Raw genomic sequence first — 23,358 nt, forward strand, 5'->3', positions numbered from 1 at the left:
TGATCCCAAACAAAACATCCACACAAATGCAGTGTCCTGTTGTGACTGTTTGACTGAACCATGGTATTGCATTGTGATTAACAGTGACTGTGCAGAAAGAGCTAGAAAACTAATTACTTTTCATTGGGGCAAAAAATATTTAATTCAGCAAAGCAAGGGGCAGAGGGGCACAGGTGGCTCCATTTTACTAAGCCCAGTATGTCCCACTCAGCCCGTGGAAGCCATGCAGAAGCAGCAGCTGCACCATCACTACTGGGATGGTTGGGCTCCCTGGGGTGCACTCGGGGCTTATTGATGGAACCAGGAGCACAGGGAGCTGCCCAGGCACTGCCCTGGGGTGGGGAACACTGCTGTTGTGGTGGTCTTCCACTGGTGGGTTTAGAGATTCTCTCCCTAGAAGCTTCCTCATCTGCACTCTATCATTGTTAGAACTTAGCATAAATGGTATCAATATTTTCCCGAGGATGGTTTGAATCCAAATTATCCATGAATATTTATTTTCATTAACAGGCTCAAAACCCTAAGGGTTCCATAAAACACAAACGTGAATAGCTACCTGATCTAGTCAGACCATTTAATATAGACATTTTGTACATATCTTACATTTTTATCTTTGAGGTTATGAAAAAGGGAATTTCCTAAAATAATATAATATTTCAGCCTTTCAGACAATTTTTAATTGATAAATTATATCTAAATGTTGATTCAGTGTATGCAAAAGCATAACTTGTGTGACACCTGGTGGGAGGACGAGCAATAGCTGAAGCTTGCACAGCAACTATGCAGTTTTGCATCCTGAAAACAGCAAGGAGGGAGGCTACAAGAACAGGCGAGAGAAGAAAGAATTATTTTATAGCATAAGTGGAGTACAATTCAAGAGGAGAATTCCCTAAATGACAAGAGTTTATCTGCCTGTGTAATAATCTTCTGAGGAAATAGGATGTTTGATTTAATAGTGGGGAAATTAAATCAGGTAAAACCATGGTAAGTGTGCCACGGGAAACAATGCAATAAGCAGAATATGGACAGGGTGAAATTCAGAGTCCTCCTATGTATCAATACTAAAAAAGCTTTAGCAGACTAGTTCTCTAGAATGCAGTAGATAAAAGGAATATTTTGGCCCTGGGGTGACAATAACTCCTGATGTGAAAGAAATCACAGATTTTCTTTAATTCATTCATTCTGCAAGCAATATTTTGTGTGTGAATGAATTTCATTAACATTCTTTTTTCCTTCTTTTTGATTATTTGTCTAATTCATTAATTACCAGGGACTCGCATCCAATTATATAGAAATATTTTGCTTAGGATGTTCCCACCAACTGATTTGAAAATGTGAAAGGACAGATTTAATTAACATGATAAAACTTAAATCAGAAGCATTTTTGCTGTCTATTAACAATGTGACATGGCAAGATTTTTTAGCATTGGAAATTGAAATAGTGCTCGAGAAAGATTCTGTGTTTCTAGGTCAATAACAGGTCATTGACAGCAATAAATTACTATAACTTCTTAAAACTGTCTATAAAAAGTAATGGCATATTCTGCTTGAATTTCCTCTTAGTGGGTCATGCATTTGAACTGCACATTTATTAACTTGCAGCTTTTATTCTTAAGTGCAAGGAAATTCATGATCTCCCTCCAATACTTTTTTCTCCCTATATAAGCAGCGAGATGTAGCATCCATGGTACTGACTGGAAAAGCCAAGGCCTCCAAAGAAAACAAGTCCAGAGGTGTGCTTCTAGGGGGTAAGGTAGCAAGGAAGGTTTGTTTGGAAAACAGGAGTGTTCAGAAATACCTCCCCGCTGAGAAGAGACAGAGCCTCTCTCATTCACAAAAAGTTCAAATGGATTCATTCCGTGAAAAATATATTTTCAGACTATAACAAGATTATAGCAGATTATAACTTTTTTCAAATTGGCTCTCAATAAATCCTCTTAAATGAAGAATCTTCGTCTGGCCTACAAAAAGCTGTAGCCCTAAAATCCCACATGCAAATGCCTTGTATCCAAAGCTTCGCTTGTGCCAGACGCTCCCTGCATACGTTCACCTCCACGCAGAGCCGAAGGGAGCGGCCCATGTCCTCCTCACAAGGAATGGATTCAGGGACCCAGCCACCGCTCCAACCACATGTGACACAGCAGCCAGAGGAATGTAGGACTACCCACAGCACAGAATTTGAATACGGATTCCAGAGGATTCCAAATATTTTGCATCTCTTTCAATGCAAAAAGGCAGTATTTTATTTCAGTATATAACAGGAAAATTTTTTATTTTGCGTGGCAGCATTCCTTAAGACCTATGCCATAGATTGCCTGATATGGGGAACGGGAATAAGGGAAGACAGATATTTATGAGATCTATGACCTAGTGATGTACACTTAAAAAACCCAAACAATTCCTAAGGTAGACCTAAGGCTGTTCCCATTATTAGCAGTGCAGTCCCAGGTCCAGATGTTGAACATCTGACAGGCAGATGAACTATTCATTTCAACAAGGGAGGAATCACTTTCCTCATCTTATAGAGAAGATCAAAGTTCAAATGGGGGTAGAAGTATTTCTATCTTCTCCCTCCAGCACTGTCTAAATTACCTTTTAAAATACTAAAGGAGATGCATATTAAGTGTGGTTTTTTCAAAGGAAGTTCCTAACAAACTTCAGGCTACCAGTAATTGTTTAGACTTAATGAAGAAAAGTACTTTAAATATAAGCAAGAATTAAACAATAAGAATTGCTACCAGAATAATTTTAAATGTCAGAAATTTCCCTTCCCCCCGAGAACAGCATGTTATCTCTAAACAGCAGCTCAGAAGTAGGGCTCCGCTCCACATCCGCATTGTCTGAAACCCACCTGGGTTTCATTTCCAAATGCAGAACACAGAGCCCAAAACAACACACTACACAAGAACTTCCCTGAATTAAACATCAGATCCACAACATGCTGCGTTTCCAAATGTCAGCTGCTGTCTTAGTGTTTGGTAACTAAAGCAAAGGAAAGCTTATTTCAGTTCTATTGCAAAATTTTATGTACAAAAAAAATTAAAACCAAGATCCTATCTTTGTTTTTGTTTTACAGAAACACAGCATTCTTTATTTAGGTGAACAGATACATATATATTATAAACTTGTGTCATCCTTAATTACTGGCTTTCTAGCCAAATATACACAGAGCGTGTTATGTTCTAAGATGTCCCATTACTATTATTCAGCAGTTGCTATTCTTCAGCAACTTTAGTGTGAAGAAATCTGCAGGATCATTGTCCTTTTCTGAGCAACACACAGCCCTGGTGACTGGGAAGGAAGGCTACATACATGCCCATAAGGGAGCCATGCTAACCGCGGCAGCGAGCCTTTCCCAGCACACCTTCCTGACTATTCTGGAAGCCATTCCTAAACTCCAGACCAAACCAGGACACTACACAACAGTTATGTTCCAGAAAACATCACAAGAACCAAAACAGGAATTGATCCATTGCTCCATACACATGTGCCACCCAAGGCTGTGCCAGGGGCACCGACCTGCCCAGGGTGCCCTGGCTCAGGTATTGCTGCATTGCTCCACATGGCAGGAGACATGTCACTCAGCCTCTTTGCATCAGATATTTTGTCCAAACTCCTGATCATCACAGAAACCTTCCTTTCGCTTGTTGCCTTAATCTTTCTTGAACATGAGTGACCACAATTAAATACTAGTCCTACTAAATAAATTGCTTCAATGTAATGGCAACAATATTTCTCTATCCCTTAATAATCTCATCTGACTAATGTAAGTTATTTTGAAGTCTGGTTTTACAAATTTTACTTTGATCAGTGGCAAGGCAGATACCAGACACCGAAACAGAAGCAGTCTCTCTCAAGCACTAACTTCAGCTCCCTTGTATCTTGCTTGGGCTTGCATGTGTCAGCAGCTGAAGCCCAAACCAACTTTTATACCTGTAGATTATTACAGCTGAGGAAAAAAAAAATTGTCTTTTTTTTTTAAAAAAAGTACATCTCTAGGCCATAGATTTCATAAATATCAGTCTTCCCTCATTCCCGTTCCCCATATCAGGCAATCTATGCCATGCGTCTTAAGGAATGCTGCCACACAAAATAAAGGCGAGTCGTTTTAGATTTTTCCAGACATTGTCAGGTTTAATGGGAAAAATATAACACCAGAAAAAAAAAAAAAGAAACTCAGAAGCATTTCCTCTTGGCTGCAAAAAATACAAAACCAGCCCAAGCGCTATATGCTGTGACATGTCAACCATATCTAGCATCTTCTAATGGGAAGGTTTCCTCTTATGCCTAGGAAAGAGCTCATCTTCCTTAACACACTTCCTCACTGACTCTACAGAGTCAGCTCCAGTTGCCAGTTGTACTGCAACACTTTGTACCAAGCAGGAGGAAAGGAACCAAGAGGGAATAACTAAGGGTAAGTGTCAGCCAGGCATCTCACCAACTCTTTCTTTCTGCATTTTTGCCACAGTTCTGTTTTATTTGTAATTGCTTGCTGTTTCTACACTAAATCAAAAGAGATCATCTTTTCTACAGATATTGCTTAACTTTGTTTTGTTCAGTTGACAGCCTGTCCTTTTAAGATGCCAACTTTGAAAAAAAAAAACAACCCAGCTCTAGTAAATTTCCTGAAAAATATCAGATGAGTATCTAGATTCATACCAAAGATACTCACATAAACTACTTGCTAACAAAGACATTGGAGATTGTTAAGATTTATATTTCAGCTTCCCTGTAGTTTATAATTTTACATAGCATTAATCTAATTTTAAATATACAAATACAGTATTTAGATCAGGAATCAAAACATGTCTAACTATTTTGGAAAGCTGATCAATAATCCTTGTAAATAAATCAAAGCAAATTTAAAACAAAATTAAGCAATATTCCTTACAATTTTAGTCTTTATTAAATGAAATCTACTAGAGAGACAAAGGTCTCAGCTTATTTTAAGTTTAAGAGGAAAACCTTTTTTTATTATTAATCTGAAATATCTTTACACTTGAAAACATGATTTTGAAGAAATTTCTTTCCAAATTCCATTCTACACTGGTATCATTGAGGCTCCTTATGACCTTAGTATGTAAAACCTCTTTTATTCAGCATTTTTTGTTCTTAATAGGTCTGTTCTACCTGCTTGCTATTTCTCAGGCTTTGTCCAGCCCGATTTTAAAATTATACTCAATGTGCTTCTAATGCTTGCCTGCAAACAAATTCTACAGCCTTTTTCACCTTCTTCAGTTAAGAAGGAGTTTTCTTTAAGTGTCTAGTGTATAAACACCCAACACTTTTTACAGTATCTATAAATTTCCATGTAGTATCCAAGGCAATATATATCCAGATATTTTTGCTTCAATATTTACTTATGGCAAACTAAGGGGGGGGGGGGGGGGAGGGGGAGGAGGAGGAGAATGAAATACATTTTAATTATGGGATGTATTCAAATCATAAAGAAAGATTGTTTCAAGTTTGAAAATTCTCCAACCTGTGCAAGGGAGTTTGTATTTCAAATTTCTATCTGGTTCCAAGGCTAGCTATGTATTTCTAAATGCAGCAACGTAGTAGGAAATACGGGAAGGGAATAGCCTTAGAGGTTTTAAGCTGCTGAATAGAAAGGACTAAGATGGAAGGTTAGTGGGTTCCACTCTACAGAAGCAGGAATGGCATAGCAAAACAAATAATTACCTGCTAGCCCAAAGCACGGTTATTTAACCCTAAAAGATAAGCAATACCAGATATGCAAAATTTACAGTTCTCTATTCTTACAAATCTTGAATCATATGTTCAGAGATGCATGAAGTTACAAGGCAAAAAAAAAAATTTTGCCACATAAAAATGCGTACTTCCCAGTCAGAATGTTCATACTCTCAGATGATTTTTAGACATTTACAATTAATCAATCTCTTAAGCTCAATCTTGAAAACTGACTTCATCACACAATTTTAACACTAGATCTATGAAGATACAGAAATGAAATCCAAATCTTTGCATAAAACTAACCTAGTTTTTACCATTATCTCCTGGTGACATTCTGTTCTAGAACTCTGAACAATAATATATTCTGTACAATTAAGAAGGAAAAGCAATGAACTAGAGACAAGATGGAAGCACTGTGCTCTCTCCCAGTTGCTATTATGCTACTTGATGTCAGGAAGAATGGCTCTATGTAAGAAATAGAAAGCTAAAGGTTTTCTTCCAAAATCCTAAACCTCACGAGCAATCCTGAGAGGCATAGCTGTGTTGTAGTTCTCCGTTTAGACACATGCTAACAAATCATACTTATCAGATCATTATTCTTACTCTCTGGGTAGCTGAAGCATGAACAAGACAGAATTCATCACTGTTGCAGGATTCGCCCTATCGCTGCTGTGCCACATGACCCAAAGCGAAGGCTGTCCTCCCTCCTGCGATTGTAAGTCACTGGGAGAGACGAAGGGTTTACACATCGACTGCAGCTCCCGGGAGCTGGCGGACCTGCCTGCCCTGCCTGCCCACACCAAAAGGCTTTATCTACAGAACAACAGCCTGACCTCAGTTCCTCCCGGGGCCCTGGACAGCTTGCTCAGCCTGGAGGAAGTGACAATTTTCGACAATCCTTGGAACTGTGACTGTCATATTCTGTATCTAAAACTCTGGTTAGAAGACATCTCTGCACTCTCTCTGGAAAACACCAGATGCGCAACCCCAGCTCCCGTGAGGATGAAGCCCTTGGGGCAGCTGACTGGGAACGAGCTGGGGGTTTGTAAGAGGCTTCTCCCAATCAAGTGTCTTGAGTTCTTTTGGAGAGACCTCATTTTAATCGCTGGAGCAATAATTACACTTATTTTAGTAGCAGAGGCTCTGAAATTCTCAAAAAAGCTGGTCTGCCAAATGAAGCTAAGGCAATCTGACTTGAGGGGCTCGCTGTTGAGAAAGCTCACTTCCAAAAACCACAAGATGCAGTGAGCTGTTCACTACCACTGGCTTGAGCAGAAACATCAAACTATTCCACCACAAAAAAAGCACACGCACCGGCAACGCTAGTTTTAGTGGTGAACATGCTACAAACAGATCTCAGGGCTCAAAGTCTGGGTCCTCAGATAGGTAGGTTTGATTTAATTGCCTTTCAAGAACAAGCTTGATGATGTATTGACAGGCAAGTTTCATCCTGCTACCACCTACTCATACGAAAAGCAGTTCCTAAATTTTTAAAAATAATTTAAATCAGCTTTTCCACTGAATTTGCAGCTCTTACAGCAAGAAGACTTACACCTTTTACTATATGGAGATGAACACCCATTGTAGTATTTTAGCAATTCTTTTCTCACTTGTAAGCTGTGTGAGCATGTAACGTGTTACTCCCTCATAGTGTCCCAATGGGTTGGTAGGACCATTCTTTTGTGCAAAAAAGTTCAGCCATCTCTTCCTCAGGCTCAGGAGTTCCCTGCCAGCAAAACCACTATGACTATATAGGCCAACCACTGAACATATCTGTCACAGCACTCGCAAAACCATCCGGCTGTAACAAGGCTTCTACCATCCCAGGTTAACTTCAATAAGGAGTCCCCACACCTTGCCCCAGCACGGCCACCAACCCCCCACAAGGTTTCATCAGGTCATCTACTGCCTGGGCTGTTTCTCCATCCCCTTCAGGCCAGCCCACCCCGCTCCTTGCCTCTGCTGCGTCCAGGTTCTTCCTTCTCCAGCTGCTCTCCCAGCCAGCCTCTCCTCACCCAGGCCTCCCCTCATCTCTCCTACATCCAGGGTGCTCTCCCTCTCCTTCTTCTGGGTCTCTCTTCATCCAGAGCTCCTCTTCCAGCCCCCTTAGAGGTATTTAACTACTTTGTAGGAACCAGCCACAGCTGCACATTATCCACGTCAGCCAGCCCGCTGCCCCTGAAGCCAGCCCACAGCTGTATATTATCAATGTTAATTAACCTGCCTTCATTCCTCTACAATTCCTCTACAGTATCCCTTACTGAACACATTTAAAGATGGACTGGTAATGAGAATACAATCAGGAAAAGTAATTTTAAATGTTGTTGAATTTCCTAGAGAATAATCAATAAAAAAACATTCTATGTGAAATTGAAATAATGGATGCTTATTGAACACTTATACACACCCAAGTTTGATCTCTTCTACAGCTCTACACATTTCTGATTCAAATTCTAAGAAATTTCCAGAGCTTGTATGCCAGCTTTACTACTGATATTTGATACACTGGATTTTATGCAACAGTTTTGAAGATGCTTGATGTACTGTCTTCCCTGCTCTCCTTTTGCCCCCCATCCTCATAGAAAAATTGTTGTGGTGCCTCCAGCATGTTGTTCCCTCCCCAGCTTAACTCACAAGACTCCAAGAATAGCAGTTAATGCTGTGATGCCATCTGGTCTGGTGCAGTTAGATGGGAGATCTATGAAGGTCTTCTAAAATTAATACTACTGTTGGCAGTTCAATTTAAGACACGTTTTGCAAATGCTCCTCCTAGCCCCACACCTGAGCTAGGTGTTAGATGTTTTCTGCATGAAGGTGCTGAAGGCTGGCTGGCTGTTTACCTAGCACCTTGTCACATGAGTGACATCCCTTGTTAAAGCACATAATATCCCTGGCAAAGCTGGCAGTTAACTTTCTTCTTATAGGTGGCCTTGCAATTACCGTGTACTGTCACTTCTGTGAGAGGAGACTCATTCCTAGCCACAGACACCCAAACCGAGGACGGTGGAAGCTCACAGGGATATTTTCAGGTCCCTCTTGCCTCTGCCAAAGCGCTTCAGCAATGCGGAGTCTGACTGTCAACGCTGACTGCTGGCGACATTCTCAGGCAGCTTTAGAAGAGACACGTTAGTGTCCGGGACACACCTTCACTGTTGGTCCTCTCTCTCCTGCACTGGCAGGGAAAAGCCAGCCTGAGACACCACCACTTGTCAAACTAAACTGGCACCAGTTCAGGGTGAGTCACCTGCCCCTCTCCGTGACACTGCGCCCAGCAGAACTGCTGGAAAACCTCTGAAGGGCAGAGATTTGGGGAAGGGATGCACACCACAGGCAGAGGGTTACACGATTTAGTAATAAAACATAGCATGGGGGCTTTAGTTTGAGAAAAGGAAAGGAATGGAGTCAGATGTTTTCCCTGTAAAATAATTAATGATCTGGGGAACAACACACCCGTTACAATGTTGAAGTCTGCAAATGATACACAGTGGGGAACAAGAAGATGGAAGTCATGCAAAGAGCAGTGGGTTACTTCCAGTGCCAAGAAATCAAAGGCAAGATTGTACACCTAGAAACAAAAGATGGGTTGAGGATTCAGTTCAGAGAAGGCAAATGATCTGGTAATCGTGATTTCCCATGTATGACATTGCAGCAAAGGGCTAATGTGATCTTTCCTTGCTGAAATAGGGAATATCGTTTAGGGATATAAATATTTACTTCCATGTTTACATAAGCTGCAATAATTCAGTATCAATGTCTACAAATCAAGAAGAATCAGCTGCAGAAGAATCAGAAAAGAAAATACAGGATTGAAAATGTAGCTTAAAAGGAGCTTAATCATTTTCATTTAATAAAAAAAAATTAAGGTCACAGCTTGTATGAATTTACACGAAGAAAAAATTGTTACCAAAGGGCTGGGAGTAGAAATCAAAACATCAAACTAGAAACAGGGCTCAAAATCTAACAGTGAAAATAATTATTAGCACTGAAACAGCTCGTCAAATGTCATGGCGAATCCTACAGCTTAACCAACACTGGGCATTTTTTTTGAACTGGTAGGCACTACTGGAAATTAGAATGATTTTCACAGATGTGCACAAGACACCTACAACATTACAGCTGTTCTTACTGCTTTGGCCACCTGCAAAATTTCTGTGGGCCAGACCATGAGAAGAGAGACCAGGGGCAGCACAACACCCCTGAGGAACTCAGCCTGTGCCGGCTGAGCCGCCCTCCCACACTCCACAGCAGCACTGATATTCCGCTCTACCTTCTCCAATTCCATATCGCACTCTTCACTGTAAGTACTCAAAGAGCAGCAAAGCATTTGCCTTTCAGAAGTGTTGCATCCCTGCTGCAGGAAGTGAACCATATGACCTAGAAACGGCACGGCTTAGTGAGGCGCTCCCAGCCTCCGGTGCAGACTGGAGTGAAATTGTGTCTTCAGATTTATGTGCACATTTGGATCTGGTAAGCACATTCAGAATTTCTCCAGCTTTATTAAATGTTATTCTACATAAATAACCTCTGCAGGAGAGAATTTCAAATAAACACATCAGAACACAGCAGTGCACATGCTTAGATAATTTTAGAACATTTTCTCTGCACTGAGCTTTTTAATTTTTTAACAGGCAACTACCATTTTGTATTAATGCAGAATATTACAGAAGAAACGCACTCTGCAACCTCCCAAGGAGAATTTCCTAAACGATATTTCTTGTTTCCCCAAAATAAAATAAATCATTAACGCTAAAAGCTTATCCCTCTCTTTTGTGCCTATAAAGCTAGATATGTATAAAATACTAAACTGCTTTACTGTATAGCTTTAATAGTACAAACATAAAAAAGGAGCAATCAGCAAACATTTCTGCTTATACCAACCAAAGTATTAAGCAAGATGCACAGAATACAAAAGAAAAAAAAAAAAGTCCCTGAAAGAACATCTTTTCTGACCTATTAAGAGGAATGGCATAATATTGCATGGCAATATTTTACATTCCACTAAAACAGCATTGTATTTATCACTTCTGATCCATCTGGCTTTTGTCTGAAAAAGAAAAAAAAAACTCTGAGAAGGGGAAAGCTGGAACTGCTAACCGAAGGCTGAAGAGCAACATTGAACTGTTTATCTGGCAAGGCCACTACTTCGTGCATAAGCCACATACTCCATCAAATTGCATAAATAACGCTGCAGTTGCTAACAGTGTGCAAAGACAGGAAAATACGTCAGCTATTTAAATGAAACATGCAGCTCTCCCAAAGGAGTTTGTAAAGATCCCAGAAAGTGTTACTATATTGTACCTGCAAGAGTGCAAACTAGTGAATATATCTGTTTTCACATTCTTTAGTAACATAGGTGTAAGTACTGGGATTAATTGCAACTAAAAAAGTTATAAGTTTTGGTTCAATGTTCAGCAAGACAAGTAATCATACTCAGAATTATTGAGAAAAAAAAAATCCTATTTTTAAATGGTTCACTGTAATACACAGAGGAGATTCGTGTAAACTCCAGTTCTGTGTAAACTGCAATTCAATTGATGTGAAAAATATTTGTGGGCTTCATTTATTAAATAGAATGGCAGGCAAATCACCTTTTTTTCTTGACATGCTCAAGATTTTCTTAACATTGTAGCAAAAAGCAATGCTCAATCTGAACAACTCCTGTTTAGCTTAATACTTGCTTTCTGTCTAGGTTCTACAGTTAGAGTTGATTCCAGATTCAGAAAATTTTACTGCTTTTTTTCTCCCCCACGCCATTTGACACTAATAGACGTACAGCACTGCCTAGAAAATAGCCACCAACGCTTAGGTGAATAAACATTAAGGGAGGCTTGGAATAGAAACTACGCACTTTTTTGTGACCTTACAGTTTCATCCCACACCCAACCTACTTCAAATGCTACTCAGGGCAGTGGCACACTCCCGGTTTGGTGTATGTAATGCCCATTCACAGCCGAAACATGCAGATATTTTATTTCAACAGGTCGTACCACTTTTGGCTTCCAGGTTTCCCAGTTCCCCAAAACTTGACATCACAGCATCATGCATCCATGACAAGCACTGTCGAGCATTTGTGTTTCACCTTTGGGCGGTTGGTTTCTAATGTATTTGGATATTCTTTTTCCACTTTTCCATTAATTCAATAAATCAACTAGGAAAAAAATCTTTAGAACAGCAGGATAACTCCCACCAAAGCAAGTGCAATATACTGAAGTGACTAGTGCCTAAATTTGTGTGTAATAAATGGTTAGAAATATACAGGACCCTTACTAAAGGGCCCACAATGTAGGATGTCAGTGTGAAACTGAGAGGTGAAAATCACCAGTTTTGCTTAAAAAAAAAAAAAATAGAAAATTAAAATCTGTTCTTTATGTATGGCAAGCTGCTTAGATACCTTAAAAAAGTCATAAGCATCTCACTGGCCTTCCGATGAAACATGAAAGAAAAAAGGAATGGATGCACATACAGGGAATATATGTGCAATTATGAAAAAAATGAATTAACATGACTATTGGATTCTCTTAACATAGGAGTACTAGGCTGCTGATAACATGGTCTGATCACACAGCAGGTGACATTCAGCATTTGGCTGTATGAATAGATACACTTAAACTATTTCCCTGGGTAATATCACCCTTACAGTCAGTTCTGAAGAAATTAACCTCTACAGCCTGTAGCCCTGTCTAATGGTTGAAATTTTTCATACTGCCTTTTCGCCTTTACTGCTTATTTGTTATCACAAAGGCCATCATCAAAACGTTGAGCCACAAATACTCTTGGACAGAGCAAATCATTATCCTTCAGTGCCTGCCCTTCTTCAAAAAGGAGAAACCTGTTTTCATTAGGTATATCATTAAGCTGCTTGCAGTTATTTTTGGTACAGCTAGAAAAGAAAACCCATCTGCATTGTAGCCTTATTTTAAATTCCCTACTGTTTCGAAACCTGGCCAAAAAAAAACCATCTCAGTAGAAAACTCATGAATTTTAGAATAATATTTGCTTATCACATTGCATGGGTTTTGGCTGAAGACTCTTAATTCTGGTTCTGGAAATGGAATAGAACAACTTTTCTATTGATGTCACTGCTAGATAAGACAATTATTTCATTCTTAAACAAAAATAAAATGTATCTGCTTCTTCTTTTTCCACTTTCATTTATTTATGAAGACCTCTGAGCTGTAAATTTAATTGCAGGCTACCAGATTATCCATTCACACAACTCCTTTCTTGAAAGTTGTACTTTTATTTACATGACTCGTGTTCACTAAAATAAACCAGTAAGGAAGAGGTCTTGGCATGTAACAGAATAGTTTCATAGATCTGTGATGCAATAGACTAAAAATCCTCTAGTCCCTCACCCCTGACTTGGACATAATTATATCCACTGTTGATTAACATCATTAGGAGTGAATAAATGAACAATAAATGGTTACTGTTTCATATAAAATAATGTGATTATTTTGTTCCACAAAACTCCATCACAAAACTCATAACCTACCCCCCTGCCTTATGGCACTAACAGGTCATCAAGGCGTAGCCAAGGAAGGGACAACCTTTCCAGTCCATCACAGGACAAACATTTCACAGCTAGGCTGTGAATAAGTGTGCTATTCATTTGTTTTTGGAATAGAGAACTACAGTGTCCAAGTCTAGCATTTTAGGTCTTTAAAAACCTCCTCTGGTTTTAACGTATTAATAGTACTTTATAGTCACTTGGATCTCTCTGACCTGCCAATGATGATATCACTCTGACTGGGGTGATCATGAAAGTCCAGTGGAATCACGCAGGGGATAAGTTTCCTCTGAAGTGTTTATAGGTTTCCATTGGGTTGTTGTGTACAACCTTCCCACAAGGCTTACACACACATCACGCAATGTTATTCTCCACTGTGCTAGAGGGCCCCAATATTATTAATGGAAGGTAATTATTATGATGAATGTGCTAACAATCAGCTTTGGACCTGTATAAAACACAAAAAGGTAATTCCCTAAAAATTACCGTGCTTCAGCCCAGAGTAGGCTGAAAGGCATAAACGCTCTGTCAAACACAACTGACCCTGTGTGTTAGTGGAGTCAAATCATACAAATTATACAAATACAGTACTTTGGCTTTGCATCGCTGATACCAACCTCTGAATGCAGCCACTCTGGACCTGTCTTCTGAAGTTAGTTACAAATACTTCTTTCTTCACCAGAGGTAGACTAGTACTGAAGCATTAAAGCATTTTTGCTAATTTATAAGACTGGAACAAGGAAAAAAACTCTGAAAGAATACGACAAAGAAAACAATAGCACAGTTTCCAACTGGGCAGCAGTAGCCTAGGCAGGTCACTGGTGCTCCTCGGAAGCTACAGCAAGAGCAGCAAAGCCTGGGGGGGAACTGCACAAAGGACAGAGCACCCTGGATGTGAAACATGGAGCTGAGCAGGAAAGCAAGTGGAGAAAATGGTGGTATTTCCATGGACAGTTGATATACCTCCTTTTTTTTCCTTTTTTTTTTTTTTTTTGTGATGAAAAATACACAGCTTTCTTCTGCACTCAGAAGGCAGGAGGCTGGACCACTGCCAGCAACATTGCTACAAGCAACACTGACAGGAAGTGCTGGTTATTTTGGGCTCAGCACCACGATAGTGTATGTAACTACATGGCTTTGAGAATTAAGCCAGCTCACACCTTTCTGCCTTGGCAGGAGCATCTGCTTGCGAAAGAGAAGAGCAAGTGCACGTCTGTGATGCAAGTTATTTTAGAAGTGATGCTTAGTTATAGTAAAATTACATATTTACAGTAAAAAATACATTCCACGTGCTGTGGATTCACTGAATTTGCTTGATTTCCCTCCTCGTCCATGTTCTAAGGATGCTGGTATTTTGAGAATATACTTTTCTCATGTGTTTCAAATCCCACATTCTGAAGGTGAAAGCTGAATGAGATTTAAGCATATTCAACACCTTTTTTCCCCCACAAAGCAATGAGGAAAATGAGTTTTCTCTTTCCCCCTAGAGTAACTCACATGCCTTGAGTAGCCGTCCAGTCCTCCCCAGGAGCTCTGAGTAAGTCCATGAGATGGATACATGGCATTTTACTGTTCTGAGGGTCTTCTCTTAAACGTCACTGTTAGACGTAGTTCTGAATTTGCAGTAATGTATCTCAATGGTCTCACATTCGTATCTAACCTGAGAGGATTTTAACTGTAAAGCTTGCCTATCCTAAGGCTTGTTTGGCAGCCTGCATAAAATAACTTCATACTAAATTCGCACTAAAGACTAAGTACAGCTTTGTTCTTAGTAATAAAATACATTGCAAAGTTAACAAGCTTGTATTGTATTTATCATTTTGCCAAGCAGCTATGCACAAAAAGATTCAGGTTAGTGTCCAGGCCTTAGACCCAGTTCAAAGTATTTCAGTATGCAGAAAATGAGTAATAGAAAGTAAAATATTTTTTTCTGTTAAGTTAAACCCCAGCTATTTCATAAGATATATGTCACATAGTGACAGCCATTTTCCACCTTAGTTGTACAGCTGCTGCTTGCACCGACCAGGTGTGGAACTGTGTTAACAGCTGCTAGAGTAACCCATCCAGTAACAAGTTTCAAACAGCAAAATAACAAGGTTATTCATAGCCTAACAGGACTAGTGACAAACAGCAACTCCCTCAGATGAATAGGAAATTTCTTTCATTACTGAACTAGTAAACATATACTGTAAGAACTAAACACTAATTGAACGTACAAAATATATGTAAAGTGGCAGTGAAACAGGCTTTTTAATTCATCTAAGCTACCACACTTGTATTCTTTAAGATAAACTAATTTGCCACTACATACATACATTCTCATACTGGTTTTATGTGTAAACGCGCTCTTTGGGGAATTATTAAAATAAAATTTGACACTTCCCAAAACCTGGGTTTTTTTGACTCTCAAGGTCCACACACTTGTGTGTTATGATTTATACCTGAACTACATGATTTTACTTTTGCTGGCCAACAGGTGAAATGACCACACTGAAAATCAATTCCTAATAATTCCTTTTATAGTGCTAATTTTGTCATAATGCTTAGTAATGCTAAGTTTATCTTAGTAATGCTGTTTATGCTTTTTCTCTTCAGAGCACTATACAAAACAACTTTCAAAAGTGCTTGGAGTCTGTTGCTAGAACCCATGTAAATATTTTGCTATTACATTGACTCCAATTAAATTTAGATTACACTCAATAATGGGTGTGTGACAACAAATTGCTTTAGTTGCATAATGGCCACATGGCTGCTATTTATACTGAGCTCCTTCCCAGGGGCACTTTGCTCTCTGACGTACCCTCTCAGGATGCCTTCCCCAGAGCATATTCTCAGTTTACCCAAACGATTGCCTGTGGGCAGCAGCACTGATGTCACTTCAGCAGGCACACAGCTACTGACTGACATGGCAAGTTCATTTTAGACAAAATAAACCTGAGGTACCTGACAGAAGTTGGTTCAGATTACCTTTGTCTTTACTTACAACTTCCTTGTTTGACCATCAAGCATCCAGTCCTTTACCAACCTGCAGTTATCAAAGGGCACTGTTTTACACAAGTACATTCTCTGAGAAAAGTGGATTGAGGCCTCTTGCCTCTGAAAAGTATTAAGAAATAGGGCTAAGGAAATGCAGAGCATTCATCTTGGTCCAGGAAAAAAAATTAATCATCCAAAGCCCTTTCTTAAATGGCCTTGATCTATAGGGAAGGAGGTGTCAGCAGAGATGGATTACAGGCTCCCTTTTCCTCCTTGAATCATTTTTTCTTGTCTCTTCTTAGGGGTCAGAAGATCTTTCCCTCTAAATTAGTAATTTATTTTTTGGCTAGGATTCATATATTGCCTTTTATGACCATGGAGATGGACTATGGAACGTGACACATCTGTATAAAACGCACTCCTACCAGCAGTACAAAGCAGTAGAAGAACATGGCAATTGCCACATCATAACAGGTTGCCGTCAGGACAGTAGAGCACTTAGAAGCAAGTACATGTTTGACTTCCCTGAGTTTGCAAGGCAACTGCAAAAACTGATAACTTAATTTTCAGATACACTTACCCAAAGCTAAATTATCAGAAACAATAAAACTAAAATAGCAGCAATTACAACCTGAAGGAAAAGGGCAGCCACAGTCCATAAAAGAACACAAATTGTGTGTAACGGAACCTCAGAGCCTCCGAAGTGATCCCTTTAACTTTGGTAACAGCTTTTCAGTCAGACAACTCTGAAACTGGATCAACATTGTCACCTAGTGGCTGCTGAAACCTGCCAGGGAGAAAAATTCCTTGAAGGTTGTCACCCTTCCGTACCAAAGCCTCAGTAATGGGATGTGATAGAGTGATTTTCCAACCAAGCTACCAACTACCGTTAGCTCTTTCTAGAGTCTTAATACAGGTCTTCGGTGACAAAGTGTCAGGTGTCACAAGACGTAAATCGTTTTCTATTGACAGAAACCTAAAGTTACTGTACTTCTGGACACGGCAATACAACCTCTATTGACTTTCTTCACTGTGATCAATCATTTTTAGACATGCCTTAAGTTTTCTGCTGCTATAACTCCCAAAGACACAGCTCAGTCTTTATATAAAACTTGACATAGGTCAGGTCATGACCTGAAGTCATCATGAACTTTAATGTAAATTAAAATGTGACTAACCACTTCAGTACTGTAGCTTCATCCTATCAAAGTGCAATAAAATAAAGAAGAAAAAAATTGTAAATTAAGCAACTAAAACAAACTAATGAAATCAAAGCAAACAGCACTTTGCAGGTTTTTTCCTACCATTCCTCCTCTGCTCCTGAAAGCCTGAGACAGATCTTTCTGAGATCATTTCAAAGCAAAGAATAAAACGTCAACAAAGTAATTCCAAAAAGAAAACAAAATTTTTAAATCTGTGGCAATCTGTTAGCTATCTTCAGTAAAGTAAAAGAAATGGGTTTAGATATATTTCAGATTTAGAAATTATGATCTGTTATTCTATTTTGCATAAAAATACACTGTGATTTTTCTCAAGGAGCTTCTCGGGGTAGAGATTCTTAAGCAGTGTGCAAGCTTCAGGTCAATGCACTTTCAAGAACCTTGTGAGGGAAAACAATACATTTATGTTACAGACGGCAATTTCACATTTACAGCAACTTCCAGCTGAGGAACTCAAAAGTTTTATGGAAGTGCTGGCTGAGTGCACGTTGCTGCAGAAGCCACATCAAGACACACCAATTCTAAGGCCCCCATCTTGCCTCCTGATCAACCCAAATAAACCCTTACAGTCAAATAAGTCCACCAGCCTAGTGGGATAGCCTCTGTTTAGTAGGCAAAGAGCTACCAGTGAGAATCCAAGTGCAGGATCTTTGGCAAACCAACCAGAAAACCTGGAGAAAAGAAGTCAGAGCTGACTGCTCTCCATTTTCCTGCTTGTGTTCAAAATAGTTGGTTTATTTTGTTATTAACATCTGTTGCATTAAAGGGGAATGGAATAATTTAGCAGGAATTGTATTTTTTGCTAAAGGTTTCTTATAATATTAGATCTGTAATTCCCACTCCAAGCAATTTCACAATGTAGGTGAAAAAGCCCACCTTTCATGGTGAGCTTTTTTTTTACGAGTTCACATCAATCTCAATTCAGTAATATAAAATTGCTCTTTATTCTTATACTTACTGTTCAGTGACTCAAAAAATATGTTGAAGTTGCTGTCTATGAAATGAAAACAAAAATACTATTCTACCCATAGAAAATGAAAACAAAAGAAAAAAGGCATTTACTTACCAGATCTTCTCCTTTTATGCATACTAAACCTTCTTGCTCCTTATTTGTCTAAATCATGCAGAAGCAGCATAACCAAGTCAAAGATCTGGATTTCAATACTGGCAAAGTTATTTCACATGTTGTAATCCCCTCTGCACCTCTGCAGTTCAAAAGACAACAGTTAGCACAAATAATACTGCAGGTTGAATTTGGCCCCAGCTTTTTTACTACTGGTGGTGGAGCAAAAGTGGTAATAAAGCCAGCTTGCTCTCAGAACAAAAAATGGGGCTACAAGTCAGGAGAAAATGTTTTTAATTTAGGCTGAAAACACATTAAGTCAATGACATCATATTTTCCTAACACCACTTTTACAGTCCATGCGTAGAATCAGTAGTTTTCTTAACCTAGCTTTATTAATCCAGCAACTAAATTACTATGCCATAGATGTATCACCATTTTGCTTGAGGAAGGCACAAGTTCCAGGGAAATTTAAAGCTGAAAATGCACAAAGCAATAAGCTGCAGGAGGGTTTGGGAAGTACTGATAGAATCATGGCATTGTAACAACTGCCACACTCCTTACCTCCTGCAGTACAATGCAATAAAATTACATCAAAAAGTATCTGCTACCTGCAGTTTTAAACACTCATGTTTGGAATTGTGAAGAACATTGTAAATGTTAGGTATTCTTGCTATGACAGGATTTCATTAACTGCCAACTGCTCAATTGGCACACTCTAAAAACAGACCAAAAAGTTACATCTTTCAGTCCGCCTTTTAATATAGATGTAATAGAACAGGCAAAAGTGAAATCACACACTATTATGATATTTGAAATAAGTTGCTGGTATGTTGTTTACATTTCATGACATCATGCAATTGAAACTACAGAGAAAGTACTAGAATTTAACAGAAAGATCATTTTGTTTGCATTTTTCCAACATGTTATACCAAACCCCTTATCTATATTTGAGGAAACTGGAATGTGCACTTGAACTGAAGCTTTGCTGGCTGCATTTCAGTTCCATCTTTTAGATACAGCAAAAAATTGTAGGGTATATTCTAAATTTACTCCAGTCATAAGGCCAAAGCAACTGTTCCTAGGAAATAAGAAAGCTATGATATATAAGACTTAGCTTGGAAAACCTCTACACAAAGTCTTTACAGCTGAAGTAATCTTTATGGTACTAAAGGAAAAAAATGGGACATTTCAGGTTTTTTAATCTCCTATGAGGACATTTCAGATTTCACATAGGAGAAGCAGCAGCAATTACAGTATAAATACTGGCAGGAAATATATCAAAAAAGAGAGAAAGTACTAACAGCCACTGTTTAACCTGCTTACACAATTCAGAGGGTAACAGATCTGTACGTTTCAAATGAAGATGCTAAACATGAGCTTATATTGAGAAAAAAAAATAAGCCTTTTAAAAACAGTAATTAGAAGATAAAGGTCTTGAAAACCAAATACACAGTTGTAGAAAAATGATAAAGCAAACTTCTTTAATGAACAGAGACATCAAAGATAAGAAACTCTCAGAACAGCAGTACTGCCACGAGATGGGATGCATTAGCTATAGGACTATATATGCAGGAATGAGCTGCAGTTTAACTGACTGGAACCTCTGCTTTTATCACGGGTAATTTTTACAGTATCAACAACAGGCTTGGGACTTCTTGGTAGATTCATAGTATTTTTTACTTTTACAGTGTTTTTTAGGAAGAAAATGTGTTCATAAATAAATTCAAGCATGTATGTGTACATATACATATGTACAAGTATATATACACACAGAGAGACATATCACAGACATATATATTCACAAAACATATTCAGATATCTTATATGGCCTTACTAAGATAAAGATATCCAGGCTGATACTGTCGAGTGTTTTACAATCTTTATTTCATTTTATTACATCAACCCTAAAACATCATTAAGCCAAAAAGAGAATAAGATTAACAAATGCAAAAAACAGTAACACAAGGAAGACGATTTACACTATATAAAACTGATTTCTAAATTAAATGCATCAGCTCCGAAAAGAAGACTTGGGCACTATGAAAACCCTTACCTGACTGATGTGCAGCACCACCACTTTGAAAGGCCCAAATATAATAGAATAACCTCCCCTACCTCAGCAATCCATACCAGGGAAAGGAAAAGTTACCATTAAAAAATCCAACTATCACGACAAGTATCAGGGGATCTTAGACATGTGAAAATGGTGAAAACACAGATTTTGAGATGTCTGATAAATTTACAGGTAGTCATTAATCTCACTCCGAAGAATGAGAAGTCATCAAACTATGCGGGTTTCCAAGCGGTTCTTTAACCAATATTTCCTGACTGTGCAGTCACAGGCGGCCGTGGTTCAACCCCGGCTGCCAACCAAGCCCCACACTCGCTCCCCCCCAGCGGGATGGGGGAGAGGACTGGAAGAGTAAAAGTGAGAAAATTTGTGGGTTGAGATCAAGACAGTTTAATCAGTAACGCAAAAGCCACGGGCAGAAGCAAAGCAAACCAAGGAGCTCCCTCACCATCGCCCATGGGCAGGCTGGTGCTCAGCCATCCCCAGGCGAGCAGGGCTGCATCACCCGTAACGGTCACTTGGGAAGACAAACACCAATGCCAAACGGCCCCCTCCTCCTTCTTCTTCCCCCAGCTTACATACACTCAGCATGATGTCCTGTGGTATGGAATAGCCCTGCGGCCAGTTCAGGCCAGCTGTCCTGGCTGTGTCCCCTCCCCATTCCCCGTGCCCCCCCCCAGCCCTCTCGCTGGCAGGGCCTGAGAAGCTGAGAAGTCCTTGACTTAGTACAAACACCACCCAGCAACAACCAAACCCACTGGTGTGCTATCGACATTGTTCTCACACCAAACCCAAACCACAGCACTGTACCAGCTACTCAGAAGAAAATGAACTCTATGCCAGCTGAAACCAGGACAGAGGCCAACTGGTAAATGCTCCGTCCATGTGCACAGTGCTGTTCCATGGGATTCTGGTTGCACTGGAAATGCAAGGCAGGAATACCGGTAAGCGCACACGCTGTTTAAAGGTATTTCACTTATTCCCCTTACCCTACATTCCTGAAGGTGCATCTACAATCTACAGCGGCAAGACGACACAGATCAACAAACAACTCAAGAAACCACACAGATACACGAAACTAGGGGACTGGCCTGTGATGATTTGCCAAATAAACCTGCCTGTGAGGAACCAAGGTTTTTATTTCATCAGCAACTCTTTAGTGTTTGAAACTATGATTAACAGCTGTGTTTTAAGAAATCTGTTCTATTAATGGGCATGTCTCCTCTTACACTCTGAGATAAAACCTGTGCAATGACTGGCTTTCATTCTCTATAGAATACAGACAAGAAAAACGGATGGATGACTAAGATTAACAAAAGTCTCTAGAAACTAAGCAAAGCAGAATTTGCATTACATTCATCAAGAAGATGATTAAGCTATGTATATGAATATAGTATTTCAAACGACAGTGAAGCCAGTATCCACGACTGAGTCATCCAAAAGGAACTGAAATAGTTTATGGCTCCTGATATTCAAAATGCGTAACATGGAAAACTTTATGAATGCAATTGAATATTTTTTTATTACTAGCTTGTTCTGAAACTTGGCTGATAACAATTTCAGCACTCGTGTAGGGTAACAAAGACGTCATACGTGACAAAGTCATACACTTTGCCAAACAACTGCATAGAAGAAACTATTTCACTGTTAGGATTCCCCCATGAAAGAGACACTACAAGTTTTCTCAGAGCAAGGCTAGGCTCTGCAAGCTTACAAGGAGAAGTACTCAGCAAAAATCCTTGGCTGGAGAAGTTTCAGACCCCAGATTCATTCCTGTTTGTTGGTCAGCAACTTCTTTATAACTTGATGGATTCAGTGCCACTTGCGCTAGTACAATAACAGAACACCAGGCAAAAGCAAAATTTCTGCTAGAACAGGCCACAAGCGAGACAAGGTCTAAGTGGCATCATTTTTCAAGACTCCAGGAGTCTTCCAAGTGCTGCGACCACTGCAGCTTGGAGGGACAAAGGGCTGAGTGTGACAACAATGAGCACATAAGGATTTCCAGGACAAACGCATTGTAAAGCTGTGGGGCTTCCCAACTGATCATAATTCTTACCATTACCTTAAAGAGCATCTCTGTCTATATGCTGCTCCCCAATTACTTCTCACACAGCATATAGACATACAGATATGGAAAAGAGAGGCTGTCATATACAGCAAGAAAATCTTTTGACTAGTGACAGTCCTCAAAATATCCATTCATCTTGGCCCTCTGCAAATGAGTTAAAAGGTCTACACCCGATCCACAGAGAAGACAAAGGTTTGTCTCTCCTGTAAATATTAAACATTCAGGTAATTTCCCTAATTATATTTTTGCTCAAAATAGCTTTAGAACATTAACAAACTAAAACCAAAACTACTAATATTTTAACTGACAAATGTCTGACTCTGCTAAACTTTAAAGAGAAAGTTCTGGACATAAATACGCATAAATCAGCATTTCATTCATAGAATCAGAGAGTCATAGAATAGTTTAGGTTGGAAGGGACCTTAAAGATCATCTAGTTCCATACCCTGCCACGGACAGGGCCACCTCCCCCCAGCCCAGGCTGCTCCCAGCCCCGTCCAGCCTGGCCTTGGGCACTGCCAGGGATGGGGCACCCACAGCTGCCCTGGGCAGCCTGGGCCAGCGCCTCGCCGCCCTCACAGTGAAGAATTTCTTCCTAATACCTAATCTAAATCTATCCTTTTTTAGTTTAAAAACATAACGCCTTGGCCTATTGCTACAGGCCCTACTAAATCTCTGTCCCCACCTTTCTTACAAGTCCCCTTTAAGTACTGAAAGGCTGCGATAAGGTCTCCCCAGAGCCTTTTCGTC

General features: G+C 39.6%; 1 protein-coding gene across 1 annotated transcript; it reads left to right on the plus strand.

Annotated features, from left to right (window-relative positions):
* Positions 1 to 4,309: 4,309 nt before the first annotated feature.
* Positions 4,310 to 8,064, plus strand: GP9 (glycoprotein IX platelet). The gene is made up of 2 exons (XM_013300695.3): positions 4,310 to 4,414; positions 6,309 to 8,064. Exon 2 carries the CDS (start codon positions 6,316 to 6,318, stop codon positions 6,940 to 6,942), a length of 627 nt encoding a protein of 208 aa, XP_013156149.1. The 5' UTR covers positions 4,310 to 4,414; positions 6,309 to 6,315; the 3' UTR covers positions 6,943 to 8,064.
* The last annotated feature ends 15,294 nt before the right edge of the window (positions 8,065 to 23,358 follow it).

This window comes from Falco peregrinus, chromosome 5 (genome assembly GCF_023634155.1).
Source record: "Falco peregrinus isolate bFalPer1 chromosome 5, bFalPer1.pri, whole genome shotgun sequence".
Taxonomy (NCBI): Eukaryota; Metazoa; Chordata; class Aves; order Falconiformes; family Falconidae; genus Falco; species Falco peregrinus.